General features: G+C 43.3%; 2 protein-coding genes across 3 annotated transcripts in view; one reads left to right on the top strand and one right to left on the bottom strand.

The window, feature by feature from the left end:
• The window catches only part of LOC146060581 (uroplakin-3b-like protein 1), a 90,152-nt gene extending 84,254 nt beyond the window's left edge, over positions 1–5,898 (bottom strand). The window contains exon 1 of the mRNA XM_083173947.1: positions 5,342–5,898. The gene's annotated coding sequence lies outside the window, so the exon portion shown is untranslated. The remainder of the gene's footprint in view (positions 1–5,341) is intronic.
• Positions 1–19,660, top strand: part of REPS2 (RALBP1 associated Eps domain containing 2) — a 146,259-nt gene that overhangs the window by 36,017 nt on the left and 90,582 nt on the right. For both annotated transcript variants that reach the window (XM_083173946.1, XM_083173945.1), the window contains exons 5-7: positions 5,511–5,611; positions 15,799–15,937; positions 19,525–19,588. In XM_083173946.1, the coding sequence (XP_083030072.1) occupies positions 5,511–5,611; positions 15,799–15,937; positions 19,525–19,588 (304 nt within the window). The remainder of the gene's footprint in view (positions 1–5,510; positions 5,612–15,798; positions 15,938–19,524; positions 19,589–19,660) is intronic.

Genomic DNA, 19,660 nt, shown 5'->3' on the forward strand with positions numbered 1-19,660 from the left:
TGCTGTTTATGGGAAATCCAACCTCCTTATATGGACAGTTCAACCTCTATTTCTGTGGAGGTATTCCCCTGATGTAAGGGGGGGGTTAGGAGGGGGTTCCTCAGATAGTCAGCAGTAGCCGTCTGTTTAAGAAGCTGATTCTTCCGGCAATTCACTTATAACAGTCACTGGGTGGTGGTGAGCAAGCGGGTGCAGGGTCTCCGGGTGTTTTTAGAATTGAAGTGCACTTCGCTTTTTTGATCTTCTGATACTCAATATTGTCATTATTATATTGTATTATTTCTTCATCATTTCTTCTTTTTTAAAGAAAATAAAAAACATTTGTTTTTTGAATTAAGTGATTTATTATTCTACTAGAACACAATTGCGCCCCTTGAAGGCTCCTGTCAGTGTAAACTGCAAGAGCTTTATCCCCATACCCTGTTCGCTTGAGGTACACATCCTCTAACAAGGGGCTGCAAACGTGTATAGCAAAAAGGGATCCCAGTTACATATTACCAGCGCTTCTATTTTAGCCTTTGGGCTAAGTGTTGTTGTTTTTCTTTTAAAATAAATGTTTTTTTTTGTGTCAAAAAATCAGTCGTTAAGCAGTGAAAAGACTCGTTCCATATTGACCTCGTCTTGAGACACAGTATTTGTGAATAATGCATTCAGTACCTCCCAACTTTGAGGAAGGATAAGGAAGGACACTTGCGCACGCTGTAGGACTGCCGAAAATTGTGGGGGTGTGACCAAGCAGAAAGGGGCATGGCCTATACTCTCAATGCTCCCGTGAGGCCATGCCCCATTTCGCCGCTGTGGGGGAATGAATAGACGGGGCACTGCCGGCCCCGGGGGGACATTCCCGTGGAAAGCGGGACAGTTGGGAGGTATGATAATGTGCAGTCCAGATCAAACTCTCGACACTCACTATTATAAGAGCTCTCAGTGTGTTAAACTTGCACTGAGTACTGCAGGTGGATGTCCCTGGAGTCCCTGGAGTGGAGAAGGTTTGCTGGTAGCTTTCACTGTAATGCTCCTGGGGCCTGGTCCGGCTTGGCTTGAGCATTGCTGGAAGGTTCTCGTGTTGGAGAGTGGTGAAAGGAGGCCAATCTTTGAGAAGAGAGACCGCTCGCTGGGGCGCACTGATGCCAATGTGCGCACTGATGCCAATGTGCGCAGAGAGACCGCTCGCTGGGGCGCACTGATGCCAATGTGCGCACTGATGCCAATGTGCGCAAAACACACTACTCTTTTTGTTTTTATACTTTTTTTTTTATCTTGCTTAATCTGAGACTAATCTCTGAGAAAACATGCAGACCTCTCCACATATGGTGTCAGTGAAAAAGGTTTCGTAGCACGTAAGCTTCCTTCCTGGACTCACTACAAACAATTGAAATGTTTCTACAAAGGTACAGCATAAAAACAGACCGCCACTTAGGTAGTGGACAGGAAATCAGTACATATGCAGAATCCAATGTTTTGGAGCTAATGTCAATATAAAGGCAACCTTGCTTCTATCTGAGCATCAGCAATAATACTTATTTGGGGAAATTTAGTGTATATTATTAATACGTTAATCTTAATATATGATATACAGTATAGGGGTGTATGTAATGTGGCGTGTCTGCTTTGGGGCATCAGATTGTAACACTTAAATGCTTAATCTACCACTTTTCTAGCATCTTAATTGTTGTGGTTTTTTTTTAACACCCCAATTATTACCTTTCACCTATAAATATGCTCAACATATAGCTGCGGTCACCTGGACAAGGTTGGCGGGGGCCGGGCCCACATTTTTGGACAAAATAATGCGGGCCACTTACTGGTGTCACCTTTCCATGGTGTGACAACAAAATGCTAACTCCTCCGTAGCGATAGGAGCTGGGTGCTACAATGTGACATTAACCTGCAGCACTTGTCTTCTGTCACTGAAAAGGAGCTGGCAGTCCTGGAAGAATCACACAGAACAGTCTGTGTGCCCCCAGAGTGAGGTAATCATGGGCTTCACCTGTGTAGCCACACCCCTTTCAGTGATTTCAACTGGGCTCCCATGAGGCCATGCCCCTTTCATGGGAAAACAAGCCTGGTGCCATCGCTGAGCTGAACGTAGCTGGACTTAGGGCATAATTAATATATTTCTACGCAGTGGCCTATATTCACGCAAGGGAGAAATTAACAGCAGATGGCCACAATCACAGTGACTGCAAAGGGACCTTTGCAGTCATGCTCACAGTGAGGACTTAGCCGAAGAGTGAATGACCAGAAGGGACCGCTTGGATGAGTTTCGGTAGTGGCAACAAAAAATCTGGCATTTTCAGGGCGTGCATTCTTCTGGTATCCTGTATGCAAAGAAACATGGAGCCATAGGGCAACCCTTAGACTTCATGTTTCTTGTTTTTTTTCATGTAGCCTGCACATGTGTACACAACTGTGAATGAATGTGCAATAAATCCGGTTGGTATCTCTTTCCAAATAAGTGCTGCAGTATTACTTGATAACATTTGTAATTCTGTAGTAAAAAAAATCGCACTTGAATTAGGCCTTTATTAAGATTGTAAGCAAGCTTTGTGGTACAGTATGTCTTTCTCCTGACACTATTTAAATCTAGAAATTATAGTGGTATTTCAAAGCTATTCTAATCTAGCAGACATCAGGATGATGACAAGGCAAGGGTACCAGGTACTGTATATGCACTACTCAAATGCAGTTGATATTGGGTTAGGGTTGCCAGATTCTCTCTTTAATAAGGTACACCTATGAATAAAACAGGTGAAATGGAGACTTGGAGACATTAGTAATAAGGTCCGGGTTTTCTCAGGATGATGGCTGATTTTGGACTTTTTTTAATGCGGCAATCATTTACAATTCAAAATCATGCATCCCTCACCTAGAAAACTCAGACCCTATAACATATACTACTTAAAGCATACTGTCCAACATGAGCAGTGGCAGCCGTGTGCTCCCAAAAAAGGGTTGTGGCCTCCTAGAAAAGGAGTGGCTTCTCAGCAATCTTGCAATCACTAGACCACTGACCACACCCCCATTTGCATCATGTTGGGGCATGGCCAAATCTCTGTGTGCTGCTGACCATGCCAACAATCTCTCTGTCTTCATCACTGCTGTTCTGCTAAGCACAGCAGCTAGTGATATTGGGGTCTCCAAACTGCCTCCCTTACTGTGGGACACTGCTGCCTGCATGTGGAATCTGGGATATTCCCCCAAGAATGGGACAGTTGTGAGGTATGCTTAATGTCAGCCAGAATCTGTGTAATTGATACAGTATGTGTCCCTAAGACCATTTTGGGTACTTGTGTAGTTTCACGGCGCCAGCATGGCGCCGTGCTACTTCCGGGTTCTACGCTCGCCACAAACTATGTTAAAAGAAGTAACTTAACTCCATGCCAACATGGATAGTTCATACCTCCACTATCCATGTTGGCATGGAGTTGACCTCTCTCCCCCGCTGCCAAATCCCCTCGGGAATGTGTGAGGAGATGTATGCGAACGCATCCCCTTGCATGCGGCTGAAGGGGACAGAAATCATTAGATGGACGCCGACCAGCGAACTGACTTTTATTTCCTATGGTGTACGCCGAAGAGAGGTGATGGAGACTGTCGTCCTGTGACGTCAGCCGTCCACCCCCAGCAGGCAGTGGCCCACCTGTGTTCCAAGGGGAACACCCAGCGTTTTTATGGGGACATCCATAAAACACTCTGCGTTCCCCTCCAGGTGCCCCCTCCCCCCCCCCCCCTGTCTAGACGAACATCGCGGCGACTGTGATAGCAAGAGCATGCACAGAGCTCGAACGCTTGGGACCGATTGAATAGGGCCCAAGTTTTCTTATTGAATTTCCACACTGAATTGTCATATAAAGTAGTTTGGTCCATTCAAATCCACTGTAACCCACTTGCTGCTGAGGTTTTTTAACCCTTGTGCCATGCTTACAGGATATTTGCGATATCTGTAATTATTTTATAGCCTCACAATTGATGCCTTGTTTTGATCTCACACACCTAAGTGTGTATGCTACAGGGGATGCTGGGAGTGCTGCCCTTTTTTTTTTCAGCGACTGCCCTTCCTACATACTTTGTTCTGGCACCCAGCGCAATACTGTGTTTTTTAAAAAGAGGGGAATAACATCATTAGAAGTTTGCCCTGGGCTCACTGCAGTATTCACATTTCTCTGCATACTAAGTACTAAGACTAAATACAGTACTACTGTTTGCAAACTACTATATATTATGAGCATGTGCTAGTCAGCTGCTTGTTCTAGAAATATTTGTTTCCCACAATGCAAACATTTTATTGCTTGATGGATTTGCAATATATTACCATACAGTACCTCCCAACATGATCCTTTCCATGAGGGACACAATGCTCTGCTCCTGCACTTCCCCTCTTAATGTGTGATTGCCATCACCTGTGGTGAAACACCTTTCTTATCAATTAACTTGTTCAACACAGGTGACGGCAATGACACGTTAAGAGGAAAGCCCAGGAGCAGAGCATTGTGTCCCTCCTGGAGAGAGTCATGTTGGGAGGTATGATATTACACTGGATATTGCATCATACCTACTACAGTATGTTTCCATTGATTTCCTATATAAAATATATATAATGATTTTATTTAACATCTGTGCTCAAGCATGGGTATCCTTAAAACATGGGGCCCGATTCAGGATCGCTCGTATCGATCCAAATTCAGTCCCATGGTTTGTGCATGTGCATTTCTGCGCATATGCAAACCCCGGCACACTCACCGGGTGCCGGTTATTTTGCGGGGAGGGATGACCGGGGGGCGAAAACGGGGCTGGAGCAAGGGAATGCCCAGCGTTTTATGGGTGCCCCCATGAAAACAATGGGCGTTTCCCTGTGAACGCAGGCGGGCTGATCCCTGCTGGGGGCGGGAGGCTGACGTCACATGACATCAGTGCCCGCCCCCTCTTCGGAGTACTCCGACGGAAATAAAAGTCAGTTTAGACTGACTTTTATTTCCGAAGGGGAGAGAAATCATTCGATGGTTGCCGACCATCGAATGGGTTAATTCTCCTTTGGCCACATTTGAGGGGATGTGCGTATATCTCAGGGGATTTGGCGACGGGGGGGCGTACATTTGGCCGGGCGGTGGGCGGCGTTTTAGGGCTCACTGTACAGCGAACAACCACTGCTTAGTGAGCCTTGCTGAATCAGGCCCCTGGACTGTTAGGGTGCCTTGCGGACTGAGTTTGGGAGCCTCTGATCTATAATAACTAGACTGTATATAAATACACATCATCGCAATAAAATATACAGTATTCTGTCAAGCAGCATGGGCTTATTAATGACATGATTGTTATGTAAAAAAAAAATCAAACAAACCTCAATGATGATCAGATATGGTTTTCCCAGCAGATAACTGGTTAAGTGACTTTTTGCAGCCTTGTATTGCTTTAAATTCAGTTAATTACCACTCGGAGCCTTGTAACCATGCAACAGCAGCCTCTGAGTCACATGACCGATTCTTCTTTATTATTCTCTCTCTCTGCAGCAGCGTATGAGACCAGACAACCTGCACTACTTCAGCAGGATGGACAGTTGTCGCTGAACTATGGAAACCAATCTGCACCTCTGCAGTCTTCTCTCAGCCAGGTGAGAATATTTCAGCACAAAAGAAAAAAATAAATATAAAATGCACTGCAGACCTTCAGCATAGGATGTACGACATATACTGCATATATATTTTATAAGGGTCCTCTGCTGTCACTACAGTTTCCTCTGATAAAACGGCATCACCTGCATTTTCGCTTCAGTTTTCTAGGAATCCACCATTAGAAATAATCGGTGCTCATTGCGGAATGTAAAGATTGAATGATATTGTCGAGACGGAAGGCTCAGTGTGTAAATTGCAGCAGCAATGCTGATGTGTTCCCATAGCCTTGTTACAGTGACTAGCAATACATCCATCACATCTGCCGGTAACATTATCATATTTATCTGTATCCGCAGAAATCACAGGAAAGCTAAATTATATCAAGAGGCAAGAACATTAAAGTTGTTGTTTTTTTTAATATTATATAATGAATGCTCGTATAATGTCATTTATTCCTACATGCATTCAAGAAATGGACGTTTCTAACCGTATAAGTGTTCTTTTATTACTTATGGTAAAAATAAAATATGTATTTGCAAAAAAAAAAAAATTATCTTAAATCGATCACTGCTTTTAATAATGGTTGACAGACTACTACTGTATATTATATAACATATTGAGATAAAACATATATATGTGGTGGTATTTAAAACAAATAGCATGGCATACTATTCCCTGAAAGAATATCATCTGCAATGCCATTTTTATATAATTTATGGTGGAATCATTCCGCATAACACTAATGTCACAAACCCATTCACATACTGTATGTGAGTGTAGTACTTCTCAATGTCTCATACAAAAAATAATTGGTGACTGCTCAGTAAGTGTAGTGTTTTGGAAATATCCACATAATAACTGTTATGTGTTATTTAAAAAAAAAATATTAAACAAAATAGCTATCATCTAAATCAATATACAGGTTGGGTTATACCATTTTATTGATCAACAATACTACAAAAGGGTGGATAGATTTCTAGCAGCGAATTATAGACGAATATTTATATTAGACACTTTCATTTTGTACTGACAAAGTAGCTTTCTTTAGCATTGGCATTGTACTCTTCCAGGTAAAAGCAGACAGATCTCTCTATAACCTCTGATGCTATGGGGCTCTAAAATTTAACATAATTTATCTGCTACAGTAGGTGACATTTAGGATGTAGTGTTCGGGGAATTATAATTACGTTATAGTATGGATGCAATTCAGTTAAGCATAATGTTCTATTTAGGGTGAAATGAGTGAAGATCCTAGAAGTGCCTTCTCCTGACTTCTTGCGCTCCTGATTCATGTTTGTAAGTACAGTAAGGCAAACAATGATGCAACTGGGCAAGACCATGTGGAACTGCAGGTGGGCAGATGCAACATATGCAGAGAGATTTAGATTTGGGTGAGGTGTGTTCAACCTGACTTGGTATAGTAAAAAAAAAATCTATCTAACAATTGTGGTCTACATGCAAAAGCAGCCAGTATTTACCAGGCACAGAAAATATATAACCCACCCAAATCTAGATCTCACTATACATGTTACAGCGGCCACACTTGCAGTGCAATATGGTTTTGCTAATTTGTGTGATTTCTTTGCTATACTTAAGCTGGGTATACACTGGAGCGATCGTCTAGTGTGTATGCCAAATTTTGCGTGGCTCGCTGTCGCTAGTGACATCATTAGGTTTGATGTGTAGCACATTAAATCTGACAACAGCAGCGACCGCAGTATGTGTACTATAGGAAAGAGCGATATGTTTCTCTGATGTTCATTGCATTGCTCGATATGTACCCAGGTCCCCATATGTCAGACCATTCAGCTTATATATCTGCTGTAGACATGTCACTCCAGTGTGTATCCGGCTTAACAACCATGAATCAGGCCCAGTGCACTGAAAGAAATTGCTTCCTTACTGTTCTGTTCTTGTGCTTCTTTTATTTGTTTTTTATTTTGTTGATTTGTGTCTTGAAATGTATACTCTATATAAAATGTTTCATCCGGGAGGTTCCTATACTAATAAGAAAACAGAGTAAAAACAATAACTGTCCGCAAAAAGTACATATTTTCTAGTTTATCTTGGTATCAGCAGCAGTTAAATCACGTGTAAGCAAGCTCTGCAAGTTATATACTGGGTTTGTTAAAAATGGAGACTCTCCTGGGAGAATTGGGACACATGGGAGTTCTAGTCCTGTTTCTTGATTTAATTTTTCCATTTATTGCTATTTAAAATTCATGACGAATAAAGACCTGGATGATATTTCGTTAGTGGTGTAAATTAGGTGACAATGCCTAGTGCATTATTGTAATGCTGGGCATACGGTGATGGATTCACGTGTAACATCAGGCGTATAATGGCTTTGATATGGAGACTCTATACTGGCATTTTGCATAATATTTACATTCCTTATACATACAAACTTAATAAATTGTTATTTGACATAGATTGTAATGCTATATAGAAATAAAGATTATAACGGGCAAGGTACACAGCAAGACTGTACAGAATTGTCCGTTGTGGGCCCAATTTTTGGGCTCTGCAGGGGCGTTTTATTACAGGAGGGAGCCTGTGTGCAGACTCCGGGTGAGCCTCCTCCTCTTCACAGTGCAGTAGACTTTTGCATCATGCAAGAGCCTACTGCGCATGCACGGGTCTCAAGAAACATGGCGCTGACCATGTTCTGGAGACAAAGTTACTGGTGGCCATTTTCCCTATGATTTTTTGCCATGACGGTAGCTCTAGCGCAGGTCTCGGAAGGTGATTAACAAAACATGGGTGGAGTGTGTACGGTGTGGGCCATGTGGACCCAGAGGCTCATGTGCACTGCACACATTGCACCCCTTATAGAAACTCCTATGGGGCTCTGGCCCCATGAATCTATACACGTCCCATTTTATTTGAATTAACAATGAGGCTAAATGACTGAAAATACTTTTATTTTCAGTCACACTTTTCTAGACAGGGAGGTTTCTAGGTGGGGGCAGTGCAGTAAACGTTTGGAGGCAGGAATAGGGGTGGCAGTGGAGGAGAAGCATAAGTTAGAAGTAGAGCAGATAAGCCAAACTCAATTGTATTTTGTGGCAAGGTCAGAGATGCATGAAGGAGAAACATTGAGAGAATCTTGAAGGTGAGAAGCCTGTATTTGTATTTAGGATCTAATGAATGGATTTGCAGAGTGAATAGTGGTGGGAGATGAAGCATGGCCGCCCTGCTGCAATATGGTTGGAATGAGGGGTGGGTGGGGGGGGAGTCCAGCTAGGAGGAGATGCAGTAGTCAAGATAGAAGATAATGATAGCATGGACAGGGGTTTAGTAAAGTTAGCACATCATGTATTGGAAACAGGGAAAAGTGTGATGTCTCTAGTGTGGGAGACCAGACATAGGCCCTTATTCTGATCGGTGCGGCCGGAGCCGATTATGCGGCCAGGACCGTGCGTGCGAAACCCCGCCTTCCATACGGATCGCCAACTCCGTCCGTATGCGGTAAGAAGCTGGCCGAACGGACCGCACGTGTATTTTTCACGGAATACGCCTCCTCCATCTAAGGCAACCTCCCCCATCATTGGATGGTCGCAGACCATCGAATGCAGGACCGAGTGCTCCACCAGCACCCGCAACCTCAGACCACACGGACATTTCTCCGTGCAAAAGCAGGGATCTGGGCGGGCAGCTGACATCCGGCGATGTCATATGTCCGCCCCCTACACGTGCGTCACGGCCTCATTACCATACGTACGCCCAGCGTTTTCATAAGAACGCCCATGAAACGCGGGGCGTATGCATATGGTAATGAGCCCAAATAGCCCTTCACACCCCTCTCCACCCCCTGTTCGGAGTGTTCACATATCATGCGGGATTTGGCCGTACGCCCTGCTCGCACATGCGCAGACACAAAACATCGGCGGGCCGAACGCACGCGGATATATCCGCACCGATCAGAATAAGGGCCATAGAGATAGTGGTATTATAGGACAGAATATGATGAATCTAATTTTTAAGTATGAAGTTTTGTTGTTGTTGATATTAATATTAACATTTATATGGTACCACCAATTGTCAAAAGCACTGTACACAGAAAAAAGCCAATGATACACAAAAGACTAAACGTAAGTAACAATGTTCCAACAGGCTGTACAAGGGGAAAAGTAGCACTTAATGACAAAAAGGTTTCGCAAAACCAAGTCTGAATTACGCCCTAAAGATGGAACCATCTTTCTACTAGTGAACAGCATTATTCAACGTTAAGATTCAGGGGGGTCACCTCTACATCGTATGACAGATGCAGTCCCTATATCTCAACAATTCTTGTTATGTTATTTGAATCAAAGATACTGCCCATACAAAGCATTGGTTAGTCTTCCATTCTCAACTTCAATACATTCTTAGTCAGATGAGGATCTTTGCTAAGTTCTTTTAATCAAGAAACTAATAAACAGGGGCTTTTGCCAGCACACCAGTGGGTATCGGTAACAAGACTCCAACTCTATTTTTGATCATAGAAAATTATTACATACAGTATGTCTGCAAACGTATAATTACACCTCCATGCCAACTTCATGGCATCTCCTAATCTGGTGTGTCCCTGTATTGTGTAGAAGTTCAGGGTGCTGGGAACTTCTGTACAACCAAAACACATTTGCTTCTTTCTTATTAACACTCTCTAACACCTTAGCCTTTTATTGGTCAACTGTCCTGGGGCGGCTGGCCTTCGCTGACTTTTGTGGGGTTCCTTATCCTGAAATTAATCTTTGTATGCAGATCTCTAATATCAGAGGCGCTATGAAGTTGGCCTGGAGGCTTTTTGCTAATATATGTGACTATATGTGACTATGATCTCTGAACTTTTTATAACCATACAGGGTTAAAGACTTGTTACTGATACCCATTGGTGGGCTGGGGAACCATCACCCCCATCCTTTTTGTATCCTGTCTGGAAACTACTGAGGAAGAGAGGGATCTAGGTGTCACTATTTCAAGGGACTTAAAGGCAGGTAGGCAATGTAACAAAGCAATGAATAAGGCAAGTCAGATGCTTGGTTGCATAGGGAGAGGTATCAGCAGTAGAAAGAAGAAGTAATAATGCCACTGTATAGGTCATTGGTACACCCTCACCTAGAGTATAGTGTTCAGTTCTGGAGGCCATATCTCCAGAAGGATATAAATACATTAGAGACTGTACAAAGAAGGGCAACTAAAATGATGCATGGCCTACATTACAAAACTTACCCAGAAAGACTAAAAGATCTTAATGGAGACGGAAAAGATGGGACATGATAGAAACTTTCAAATATATCACAGGTTTAACAAGGTACAGGTGGGAGACATTCTTCACAGGAAGAGGAGAAGCAGAACACGAGGACATGCACTAAAACTTGAGGGAGGAAGATTCAGGGAAAATTTAAGGAAGAATTACTTCACAGAAAGGGTAGTAGATAAGTGGAATAGCCTCCCATCAGAGGTGGTAGAGGCAGATACAGTAGAACAATTTAAACATCTTTGGGATAGGCATATTGATATCTTTACAAAGAAATATGGATGAAATATGGTTTGAGGTAACGTTTAAAAAAGGGGAAGAATAGACGGCCAAGTGGTTATTATCTGCTGTCAAATTCTATGTTTTGGGCCCCACACATTGGGCGATATTCAGGCATTTTCTGAGCGATTTTAATAAATCACTGAGAAAATACCTGAAAACACATGTAAATCGCTGTGCGTCTAGCTCACACAGGCAGGGGGGTTTGCACACAATTTTAAAACGTACTTTTGGGGGGGAGGGGGGTACACTGTAACACCAATGCTTAAACTTATTTGGGGGGGGGGGTACACTGTACCACCAGTGGAGCCCTGGAGGTGGGGACCCCTTTATTGGGAGGGTCCCCACTCCCCCAGGGACCTGGCCAGGGCTGACCAGCCACAGAGGTTAATGCTTTGGCCGTGGGACCTATAATAAGCGTTCCCCGACTGTGGCATTACCCTGATGGATGTTTGAGCCCAGTGCTGGTTTCCATAATATGGGGGACCCCCTACTCCTTTTGTCCCCCATATTTTGGAAACCAGGACTGGTCCAAGAGCTCGGTGCTGGTTTCCAGAATACGGGGGACCCCTACTCCTTTTGTCCCCCATATTTTGGGAACCAGGAAAATATTCCCCTAAAGTCGCCTAAACACTTTTTGTGAGAGATTTGAAATCTCTTATGCTGAATCTGCCATTATGAATCTCTGGCACAAATCTGTGTGTGTGTGTGTGGGCTCATTTTCTGAAAAATTCAGTTTAAGGGAAATCTCTAATGCTGAATCTGCTATTATGAAACTCTGGCACAAATCTCTCCATGTATAGGGCCCATTTCTCTGTTTCTAATAACCCCTCCCTTTCAGCACCTGGGGGTATTACAAGATTGAGCAGCTTCCATTCTGTGTTTAAGTGTTATTTCTTGGATAGTTAAGGAACTAAGTCATCCAGTAAAGAGGGAAAATGTCAGCTCACATCTCAAATGTTTGAACACTTATAGAATATAATATCTCTCCAATAGGGTGAATGAGAAGGATGAGACGCTTAGCGACGACTATATAGGAGAATACATATCTGCTTCTTACATCAACAAAAAAAAAATAGCAACTGCCATTAAATATACGCTTAGCTATACCATCACCAGGAAATCCTTTCATTCAGGGGGAGGATATAGTATAGTAGATATCACCATAGATTATATGCAATTGATCTTCTTAAACATTTACACTCCTAAGCTGCCCAATGTTTTACAGGCTTTCAGAAAAATGTTACCTGGGAAGTACAAAACTTTATAAATGGCGAGAGTTCACTTATCGTAAATCAGTAAATCCACCCATGAACATATCAAGTTAGTTGATGCCCAATATATTTAAGAAAATATAAAAACCACCATAGCTTTATTTCTGGTCTGCATTTAGAACCCAGCGGCGTAACTATAGCACCGCAGATCCCGCCACCGCGGGGGGGGGGCGCTGTGCATGTGGGGGCGCCGGGGGCTGCGGTGCTATAGTTAACCCCCCCAATCCCCCGCAGACTTACCTATCGCGCTGGTCCCGGCGGCTCCGTTCTTCTGCTGAGGACCACCAGAAAATGGCCGCCCCCATATAGCACACAGTTCTCTGAAACTGTCTGCTGTATGGGGGCGGCCATTTTCTGGTGGTCCTCAGCAGAAGAACGGAGCCGCCGGGACCAGCGCAATAGGTAAGGCTGTGGGGGATTGAGGGGGGGTTTGCATGGGCGGCGGCGGGGCAGGGGGGGGTTGGGTAGGGGTGCTTAGCGGGGCGGGGGGGGCCCTAACGGCGGGGGGCGCCCAAGACGTAGCTACGCCACTGTTAGAACCACATATTGCACGAATGGGGCTAACTTCAGCATAAGTTGTAATTTTCTGAATATTTGCTAAAGTACAACTTCCCGTGGTAGGCTGTGAGAGAAGGGCAAGGCCATCCAAAATATTGCAGTTGCATTGCTACAATACAAGCACTTGCACAACACTGGTAGCTCCCTGGCTGTGCAGCCTAGCTGTAGCGCCATGCACAGGCAGGCCATTTTTTGGGTTGCAGCAGCTGCGTTTGATGTCAGACAGCTGCAGCACATGCCTCTCCAAACAGTAGTTATTGTTGGAGCGAGATTGTATTGGCACTTACCTATAGTACTATTTAAAAGTTTAGGGTCACCCAGACAATTTCATGTTTACCATGAAAACTCACTTTTATTTATCGATTTAGTTGCAAAATGAATAGAACATATAGTCAAGAAATTGCCAAGGTTAGAAATAATCATTTTTATTTGAAATAATCATTTTGTCCTTCATACTTTGCTTTCGTCAAAGAATGCTCCTTTTGCAGCAATCACAGCATTGCAGATCTTGGGCATTCTAACTGTTAATTTGTTGAGGTAATCTGAAGAAATGTCACGCCATCCTTCCTGAATCACCTCCCACAAGTTGGATTGGCTTGATGGGAACTTCTTGCGTACCATATGGTCAAGCTGCTCCCACAATAACTCAAGGGGGCTGAGATCTGGTGACTGCACTGGCCACTCCATTACAGACAGAACACCAGCTGCCTGCTTCTTCCCTAAATAGTTCTTGCATAATTTGGAGGTTTGCTTTTGGTCATTGTCCTGTTGGAGGAGGAAATTGTCTCCAATCAAGCGCTGTGCACAGGTTATGGCATGGTGTTGATAGCCTTCCTTATTCAAAATCCTTTTTACCTTGTACAAATCTCCCATTTTATCAGCACCAAAACAGCCCAACCATCACATTCCACCATTTTTGACAGAGGGCGTCTCACAAATATTGTAAAGCGCAACGGAATCTGCTGCGCTATATAAGAAACTGCAAATAAATAAATAAATAAATAAAATGTTCTTCTGTGTGATCCAAATGCCTCAAAATTTGATCCCTCTGTCCATAAAACTTTTTTCCAATCTTCCTCTATCCAATGTCTGTGTTCTTTTGCCCATATTTATCTTTTCCTTTAAATGGCCAGTCTCAGATATGGCTTTTTATTTGCCATTCTGTCTAGAAAGACTGCATCTTGGAGTCGCCTCTTCACTGTTCTCTGAAAGGAATAGTACACACTATTGTAGGAAACTGTCAGTTTCTTGAAAGTTTCACGCATGGAATAGCCTTCATTTCTAAGAACAAGAATAGACTGTCAAGTTTCACATGAAATTTAATTTTGAGAGTATGATTGAACCCACAAATGTTGTACTCCAGATACTCAACTAGCTCAAAGGAAGGCCAGTTTTATAGCTTCTCTAATGAGCAAACCCATTTTCAGCTGTTCTAACATAATTGCACAAGGGTTTTCTAATCATCCATTAGTTTTCTAATGCGATTAGCAAACACAATGTACCATTAAAACACTGGAGTGATGGTTACTGGAAATTGGCCTCTATACGCCTCTGTAGATATTCCATTAAAAACCAGAAGTTTGCAGCTAGTATAGTCATTTACCACATTAACAATGAATATAGTCTATTTCTGATTCTTTTAATGTTATCTTCATTGAAAAAAACAGCGCTTTTCTATAAAACAAACCCCAAACTTTTGAATGGTAGTGTAAGTAAGAGACCTTTTTATTTGAGGAAGCAGGTCTGTTTGAATTGCCAGAGTTGAGTTTTGTGCATCAGAGACAGTGTAGGGTGGCTTGGGCTGCTATATTTAAGCATTTGTAGAGTGTTACAGAGAGAAAAGCAGCATTTTAGCAGGACAGGGAAAAAATGGGAAAGCGGAATGGTTCAAGCAAAAACTGAAAGATGATTGGGCTAAGGCCATCTCTATCTCACCCTCTGCATAGATTTGGTTACAGTTGGGTAGAATTCACTCGGAATGGGTCAAATTCACTTGTGTATTTGCTCATGTGCAGACCCCAGAAACAAATGGCTTTGGCGAGTTACCCACTCACCGGCCGCTCGTTGTGGGGAGGGAGAGCTGGGAGCGGTGACGGCGCTGGACCATTGGAACACCCAGCATTTTATGGGCATCCCCATGATAATGGTGGGTGTTCCCATGGGTATGGGTACGGGCCAATGACTGCTGGGGCGGGCTGCTGATGTCACAGTATATTAGCCGCTCACCCTGTCTTTGTGGTAGCGCTCATAATAAAAGCGTAGGCATGCGAGGGGATGTTTTCTCGTAGGGGATTCGGCGGCAGGGATATTCGACCGGGCAGTGGGCGGCATTTCAGGCGCTCGGTAAGCTGTTCGTAGCTTACCAAGCTAAACTGAACCAGGGCCACAGTTAGGTAGAGGGATAATGGATTGTGGACTGAGATGAGACTAAAATTGTAAAGCTGGTAATTTCTCAGTGATTAGGAGAACACAGTTATAGTAGGTCTAGCAAATGAGAGAGAGAGCGAGAGAGAGAGAGAGAGAGAGAGGAGTTTTAGGCAATAGTTATTTTTATTGAAACATCAACTTAGAGGGAGAATGTAAGTTATATATAAGGTAGAGATATTGGGTAAGTAAGATGGGTCAACAAAGAAGTTTTGGAGTGGTAGCAAGAAATTGGAAGATGACGAGGCTGACACACTAGGCTGATGGCACATCTTCGCCAAGTGGTTTATGTGCAGTCCTTGGTGGCATGACTACATGCAGTTATTGTAATGTGAAGCACAATGCTTTAGTATTTTATGTGACACTTTGTTGCCATTATCACTGACCTTTTTTTATCTCCTTACCACAGTCATTCTCAGTTGAAAGAGAATCACAGGATAATTCTGATAGTTACTCTGAGGACCCCTGGAGGATAACAGAAGAACAGCGAGAGTATTACACTAACCAGTTCAAAACCTTGCAACCCGATTTGAATTCCTTTATTTCTGGTAATTCAAATAATTATTCTGAATTTGTTTACACGTGCAATATATTGCAGTATGGCTGTGTAATGATCATATTTTGTTATGGTGTATTTTTCGCTAGTCTTCATAGAGGAGGTGAATAATCTATAGTAGTGTTTCTCAAACCTGGTCAAGAAGAACAGATATGCAGTATATACGAGCCTGGATTGAAAAGTAAAGCCTCAATGGCTACAAGTTTTTTATTTGTGAACGCATTTAAACACTTTTTTTTGTACATGATAACTCTATGTATGCACTATTCACTTTTTTATGTAGTATCCGTCCCTTTCCACACCTGTCTGAGAAGAAAGCTGGTGGCTGTTGTCAACACCAGGACCTAACATCAGCTTTCACCTCATCGTCAGAGTTGAAGTGTTGACCCCTAAGGTGCTCTTTCATCTTTGGGAAGAGCTGAACGTCACAGGGCGCAAGGTTGGGGCTGTACGATGGGTGTGGCAGACCCTCTTTGAACTGAATGCTGTGCAACCATCTTCCCAAAGATGTAAGAGCACCTTAATGGTCAACACTTCAACTTTGATGGCGAGGTGAAAGCTGCAGTTCGGTCCTGGTGTCAACAACAACCACCAGCTTTCATCTCCGATGGGTTTGCCCGACTCGTTAAGCGTTGGCGCACATGCGTGGAAAGGGATGGGGACTATGTTGAAAAAAGAATAGTGCATTACATAGAGGATAAACTGAGTTATCATGTACACAAAATGTGTTCAAATGCGTTGACAAATAAAAAACGAATAGCCATGGAGGCATTACTTTTCAATACAGCTTCGTATACTGTATAAACACACATAATGGTGGGAAAATTCAAATACACTCCTGCTTCTGCACAGATATATCAAGTGGCTGATGTAAAGGCCCCCATACACTAGGGTGACTTGTCCTTAGGACAAGTCGACTTCCCCCTGAGCTTCCCCGGCTGCTCCCCGGGGGAGCTTGATTAGATTGTCACTTGATGTGCCATTTTTTACATGTGATAAATCGTCTCGATTTATCACATGTAAAAAACCCGGGGAGCAGGGGGGGGGCAACAGAGCAGGGCTGCTGGTGGGAGCAGGGGCGCCTGGGGACGCTGCGGGGGACACAGGCGGCATAGAGCTGGGCAGAGGGAGCCGGGAGCTGTCAGTGCTAGAAAAAAAAGCCTATACAATGAATGGGCAGCCTGTGATTGGCTGTGCGCTCTCTCAGCCAATTGCTGACTGGCTGAGAGAGCGCTCAGCCAATCACAGGCCGCCCATTCATTGTATGGGCTTTTTTTTTATTCAGTACTGACAGCTCCCGGCTCCCCCTGCCCGGCTCTATGCTACCTGTGTCCCCCGCAGCGTCCCCAGCCCCCCCTGCTCCCTCTACCGCCGTGCCGCCCCACTAGGTCCCAAGTCGGGTGGTCGGACGTGCAGCAGGTCCGACCACCCAACGCAGATCCGATGCGCACGGGACCGCGCATCGGATCTGAGGGGACATCAAAACTAGCTGATTTTGGTCCGATTTCGGCCAGATCCGACTGATCTGGCTGAAATCTGACCAAAATCGGCTAGTGTATGGGGGCCTTTAGTGTGTATGCTTACCTAATTGGCCGCTATGTAGGCGTAGTGTGTGCACTGTCTAGCAGTGCATGTTTTTTAGACGATATAGCAGGAGCACAGGTGTGTTAATTTACTAACACTGTAGATCTACTAATTGGGGAGGCAAATGCATGAAAGTTTTGTGTTTTGTTTAGGAGAAGCTGATTTTCAGAGCAGATTTTTAGAGACAGTTTCAATTAGCTTCTGTAATTTACCATGCAGAGAAAAGGTGGTGGCCTTGGGCTTCTACAGACCCCTTTTCTGGTACGGTAAATGGTAAATTTACATCTAATGTGCATTAACCTTTAGGTACTGGGAGATGCACCCAGAGCTACTGTATGGGTTAATGCGTTCGCAACACCTACAGTAAGGCCACTTCAAGGCAACTTTTCAATATTATTATTATTATATATTATTATTTTCCCTATGGTCATAACACCTTAATACTTTTAACTAGGAAAATATATTTTTCAGAAAATTGTTGCATGGCATTGACTTGCCTATTCAGAGTATATCTTGGAAACACGTACTTTTAGTAATCCATGAGGGCACATTTTGAGAAACACTGATCTAGAGAATGCAGTCTGTTTGCTTACCTGGATCCATGGTCATTGCTTGTAAATTAATAGAGCAGTCACAGCTGCTGTGTGCAAATGTCCTAACACTGCAGAAGCTATGTCAATAGATGCCTGCTCCAGGCTTGCGTCATCCACAACAAATCATCTGCAAAGCCATTGGCAATCTGAGTAAACCTCAGGTTACTCAGGAGGCTGTCTCAGATCCGTGGCTGAGGTCAGTAAATTTGCACCTGAAAACTCAGACACTGGCTTCGGCACTCCCAGATAGTGGGGACAACATGCTCTTCCCCCATGTTTTCAGTAACCCTGCTTGGAATCACGGCCTCCTCATCCCCATTTTTTTGGATGTGCTTTGTGTGGCGGTATAGAGCCACCTGATTCAGTGTTGATAGCTAATCAGAGAATTTGCAAGCGCTTATCGAATGACTGCGCATGCGCGAGGGTGAATATTGTCAGAAAATGCATATGGACCATAAACACAATGTTCCCGGTCTTTGACTGACAGGAAGCCGGTGTTTGTGGGTGGAAACCTGACATTTTCTTGATGTGTTGAAAAAAACACAGACTAGCCCAGGCATTTTTGAGGAGGGTCTGTGACGTGATGACCACTTGCACCCTCTCCGTCGCAGATTAGAAGAAGGGTCAGAGTTACTCACAATTACACAGATGGCAAAAACTGCTTGATGGTTCGGGCATTGCATATGGAATTGCAAGAGCATAGTGAGTAGCGATCCATTAGCAATTCTCTTGCAATTTAACAAGGGGCGTATTCTCTTTCTGTTTGGTCGGTGGCTTACTCCTTGCAGTCACTGCAAGTGGATCACATTAGTGATCAACCATGACTCATGCCCATAATTTGCTGTTCGGAGCAGAAAAGTGCACCATTTTAAATAAACATGTTTCAGTTCCGTTGTAATATCAGTGCTGTACTGGTAAAGGTTAAAATCTAATGTGAAATTCTAATATCCCTTCTACTCACAGGCTTGCTGTTTTTTTTTTGTTTTCTCAACAGATGGCTTAGATAACTGAAACATACCTGATAGACACATCTATATTACTTTTTAGATTTCAATATACTACAATTAATTTTGTGAAGCATTGAGACCAGGCAGAATAGATTTGTTGAAGAACAGTAAATAGATATGAACCAGTCTGTATATGAAACACTGCACTAAATTGCTTCCTACTGTTGCAATTCTAATTATTTATTTTTGCTTTACACTCATAACATAATCAGTTGATGCCGGTTATTAGTTACTTAGCGGAGGGGTGGCATTCACAGCAAGGCAGAGGTAGGCATCTCTTAATTCCATACAAACTAATATGTGTAGTTGGTATTATTCTCATGGTAGAATTGTTTTTCTGTTGAGAACACATGTTTGTTAACGTTATTTTTAAAATGATATTTATTTATTCACAGGTTCTGTAGCAAAAAACTTCTTTACCAAATCTAAGCTACCTATTTCAGAACTTTCACATATTTGGTGAGTACAACAGGCAGATTTAGATGCACTGTTCATTAGCGATCCATGCTGAATTAGGCCCATAGCTAGAAT

Source organism: Crinia signifera, chromosome 2 (assembly GCF_055691185.1).
Source record: "Crinia signifera chromosome 2, ASM5569118v1, whole genome shotgun sequence".
NCBI lineage: Eukaryota > Metazoa > Chordata > Amphibia > Anura > Myobatrachidae > Crinia > Crinia signifera.